General features: G+C 36.8%; 1 protein-coding gene across 3 annotated transcripts; it reads left to right on the top strand.

Moving 5' to 3' along the window:
* The first annotated feature begins 507 nt into the window (after window positions 1-507).
* Window positions 508-3801, top strand: LOC125470927 (endo-1,4-beta-xylanase 5-like). Of its 3 annotated transcripts, none has more exons than XM_048570736.1 (8): window positions 508-719; window positions 808-890; window positions 1119-1165; window positions 1335-1557; window positions 1725-1891; window positions 2104-2202; window positions 2325-3116; window positions 3242-3801. In XM_048570736.1, exons 2-8 carry the CDS (start codon window positions 839-841, stop codon window positions 3590-3592), a joined length of 1731 nt encoding a protein of 576 aa, XP_048426693.1. In that variant the 5' UTR covers window positions 508-719; window positions 808-838; the 3' UTR covers window positions 3593-3801. The 3 variants fall into 3 exon arrangements, with proteins under 3 accessions (XP_048426693.1, XP_048426694.1, XP_048426695.1); XM_048570737.1 differs by having other exon boundaries at window positions 813-890; XM_048570738.1 differs by lacking the exon at window positions 508-719 and having other exon boundaries at window positions 726-890.
* The last annotated feature ends 349 nt before the right edge of the window (window positions 3802-4150 follow it).

Here is a 4150-nt window from a genome sequence, read left to right on the forward strand (position 1 = left end):
TGGAGTATACAATTTTGAATTCATTAATTAAAACTTCGTGATCGCTTAGTAAGGAAAAAGCAAACAAACATTGAAGAAATGGAGATGGCGACTTCCAATACGACACATCAAAATTTGGATATATTCATCCGAGTGCAGACTCCACTACTAGCTCCAATTAAATCAATGTACTTTTAAAGTGTATAGATCAGAGTTTTTGTTCCCTTGTTAATTAATATTTTTTATTCTTAACAATCACAGGTTCGTAGCACTTTAGATTTAACCTCATTATATGCAAACACTGAAGATAATTCACGGGGTACCTGAAACTCTGCAAATTAAGCAGTCAACTATTGCCATTGTTACCCGTGGTTATTGTCTTTTTATGAATCCAATTTGTCTAATATAAACTCACGCTTATTACATTCCAACGGCACAAACACAAAACTTCAGAGGAAAGCATCAAGGAAAAATGAGATATTAAAATTGGATACATTTATTTATATTGCAAATCACTTGGCACAAAAAGACATTAATGGCACACAAGGAGACTTTTAAAAGAAAACTAAAAATTATTCTGGAGATTAGCTTTTGAAAGATACTATGCACAACACTCAACTCAATTTTACATTATAAATACCCCAATAGCGTCGACGCCACAACCACAAGTCTGGCATTTTGAAGATAGGTTCTTGTGTAAACTGTCATCAGAGAGTGGTTTCTTCCTCCACTGCAATATTGTGTGTTTTGTGTCTCCAGTTGCTTTACAATAACACCTACATCTTTCTTCCCAAAACTTTGAAGTAATTAACTTTTATTTCTTGCTAGGAAAGACTGTTGTGTTTTGAAGAGGATCAAGATGTTCACAGAAGCTTGCACCTTATTGCTTTCATGCATCATTCTGTATTTTGGTATCTCTCTCTCTCTCTCTCTCTCTCTCTCGCTCTCTCTCTCATATATATGTAAATTTTTCATGTTATTTTAACAAAAATATATCTTCACCTTGCCAAGAAAAGTGATTAAGCAGTAGGATCCTAATTGTTTTTCTTGTTCCTTCGGTTACTGTTAAATCATGCAATGAATGTTTTGCCGTCATATAAATATATCTTTCTAAAAGTAAGCCTTTTCAACTGTTACAGGGCATGGCACCCATGCATCATCCTACAACTACTCCACAACAACAAAGGCAAGGATCAAACTCCCTTTACAATAATTTCTTTCTTTTGCTTGTATAGGTTTTGTCACTTACTGATCAGATTTATAAATAAATTAATATATATATATATATATATTATATCAATTTATTATACATGACTTGTGAAACATTGTTGAAAATCATTAACTGCTAGCAACAGTGCTTGGTAGAGCCACTAGATGCCCTATATGGAGGAGGGATTATAGTAAATCCAGAATTTAATTACAACATTGAAAGATGGGAGGCTTTTGGACAAGGGAAAATAGAAGAACGGATATCGAAGAAGGGAAACAGGTTCATGGTGGCACACAGTAGAAAACATCCACTAGACAGTTTCTCTCAGAAGGTTTGCGTTGAGAAAGGGAAAATCTATAGCTTTTCTGGTAACTAATTTCAGAATCATCATCAATTTAAAAGCTATTTTTAATTGGATGTAATGTATATATTGTAGAACTTAAGAGTATAGTACTTGTTTCAGCTAGAACTTATGTGATTTATTAATTATTTGTTACATTATTATTTGATTGAGACAAGTTTTGGAAATTTTCAGCTTCTGTTCAAGTGAATGAAGGAAGTGAGATAGTAGCTGTTGTTTTTAAGTTTCCCAACCGCGATGGTGTGCGTGGTGGTGATGTAATAGCTGAACATGGGTGTTGGACACTGCTAAAAGGCGGTTTCGTAGCTAATTTCACAAGCCCTGTTGAGATTCTTTTTGAGGTAAGGTAAGGTGACATATATCCATACATATATATATATATATGTATGTATGTATGTATGTTATGGTTCTTGTAATATTGGCCATTCTTCATTTCTATTTTCAAACTATCGATCAAGGAAGAATCACCAATATCCTACTGATACCACAAGAAATTCAAAATTAAATGTGTTTCTTGACCGATATGCTTTTTTGTATGTATCTTTTTATCTAGAGCAAAAATACATCAGTGGATATAATGGTGGATAATGTCTCATTGCAACCTTTCACCAAGGAGGAATGGAGATCCCACCAAGACACAAGCATTAAAGAGGTACCTGGTACACCCAAACATGATGAATCCCTTGTTCAGCGTTATGCATAAGTATAGGGATAGTGTCGTTGTGTTCATGTCGTGTTATTTGATGAAAATTTTGTTCACTCTAATCCCCGCAGCTGCGAAAAAGTAAGGTGAGGTTCCAAGTAACTCAGGCAAGTAAAAATCCTCTCAAAGGTGCTAGAGTCTCCATCAAGCAAGTTAAGTCGCATTTCCCATTTGGATGTGGCATGAACCATTACATCCTCACAAACTCCGATTACCAGAAATGGTTCGCCTCGAGATTTAAATGGACTACTTTCACCAATGAGATGAAATGGTACAGCACTGAGAAAACACGTGGCCAAGAAAACTATACTATTGCAGATAACATGGTCAAATTTGCCCAAAAAAATGGCATTTCTATTAGAGGTCACAATGTCTTCTGGGACGATCCCAAGTATCAGCCTGACTGGGTTAAATCCCTTTCCCCTGAGGAAGTACGAACAGCAGCAGCAAAGCGAATCAATTCAGTTGTTTCTAGATACCAAGGACAACTCATTGCTTGGGATGTAGTGAATGAGAATCTTCATTTTAGTTTCTTTGAAGATAACCTCGGCGAGAATGCTTCAGCAGAATTCTATTCCACAGCTCAACAGCTTGATCCTGACACGACTATGTTCATGAATGAGTATAACACCATGGAATATAGTAGCGACGAGAAATCAAGTCCAGCCAACTACAAGAAAAAACTTGAGGAGATCTTATCATATCCCAGAAATGAAAATTTGTCGCTAGGTATAGGGTTGCAAGGTCACTTTGGTTCTGGTCAGCCAAATCTTGCTTACATGAGATCTACTTTAGACATGTTAGGTGCAATCGGACTGCCAATATGGCTTACAGAAGTGGATGTGGGAAAAGACCCGAATCAGGTATGAAAACTGTAAAGCAATTTGATGATAAATATAAGTCCAAAAATAGCAAACTTGGCCCGTGACATTTTCAAGTGCAAGAGTTTATATTAATACACTATTAATTTTTTTTTTTTTTTTTGCAGGCTCAGTATTTGGAAGAGGTACTAAGGGAGGGATATTCTCATCCGGCGGTTCAAGGGATCATCATGTTTGTAGGTCCAGAGATAGCCGGGTTTAATGTGACCACCCTTGTAGATAAGAACTTCAAGAATACACCAGCAGGAGATGTTGTGGATAAGCTGATTGAGGAGTGGAACTCTAACACTCAGGAAATCATAGCAGATGATCAAGGATATATCGATGTTTCTTTGTTCCACGGTGATTATGAGATAACTGCAGAAGGCCGCGTCGCTAATACCTCGGCTACCCTAAGTCTTAGGGTTACAGAAGCTCATGAACCGCAGGCAATTGTTCACGTTCATATTGATACCTGAAACTGAAACACAATGTATACCTGAGAAAAATAAATTTCTACAGTATTATCACAAAATCCTGGTGCAACAGCCTACGGAAGTTTGTGATAGGCAATAGCAGTTGTTGCCAAAAGCTGAAAATTTGTTGCCTAAGAGTATACGCAACAAATTGCAGTCATTGCCAATTGTTAGACCTTAATAGCTAAATCAATAAAGTACATGACTATACACGGACTGACCTGTAGCTGGAGATGCTGAAAGCTTTGGTTGCTTGAACCACAAGGAAATCTTCTACACACTATAGCCCTTGTGTGCAATAGACTCAATGGGGAGTTTGTAAGCTTTGATGCGTATACTGTATGTGCAGGGATCGCTTGTATTTGTAGTGGCATATATCATAGAGTTCCGTCCATAAAAGAACCCACAATTCACCTGGAAAGCCAATAACCTGATCCACACGCCAACATAGAGTTCTAGACTCTTTGAACCCCTTTAACCTCAGATAATACAATCTAACACACTACTTAAGAGAGGACAGTTGTTAGTCTAATCCAATCTCTAAATCCTAGTTAAGTGTCA

The sequence above is a fragment of a genome, unplaced genomic scaffold, assembly GCF_019419815.1.
Source record: "Pyrus x bretschneideri cultivar Hongxiangsu unplaced genomic scaffold, Pyrus_bretschneideri_v1 Contig55, whole genome shotgun sequence".
Classification (NCBI taxonomy): Eukaryota; Viridiplantae; Streptophyta; class Magnoliopsida; order Rosales; family Rosaceae; genus Pyrus; species Pyrus x bretschneideri.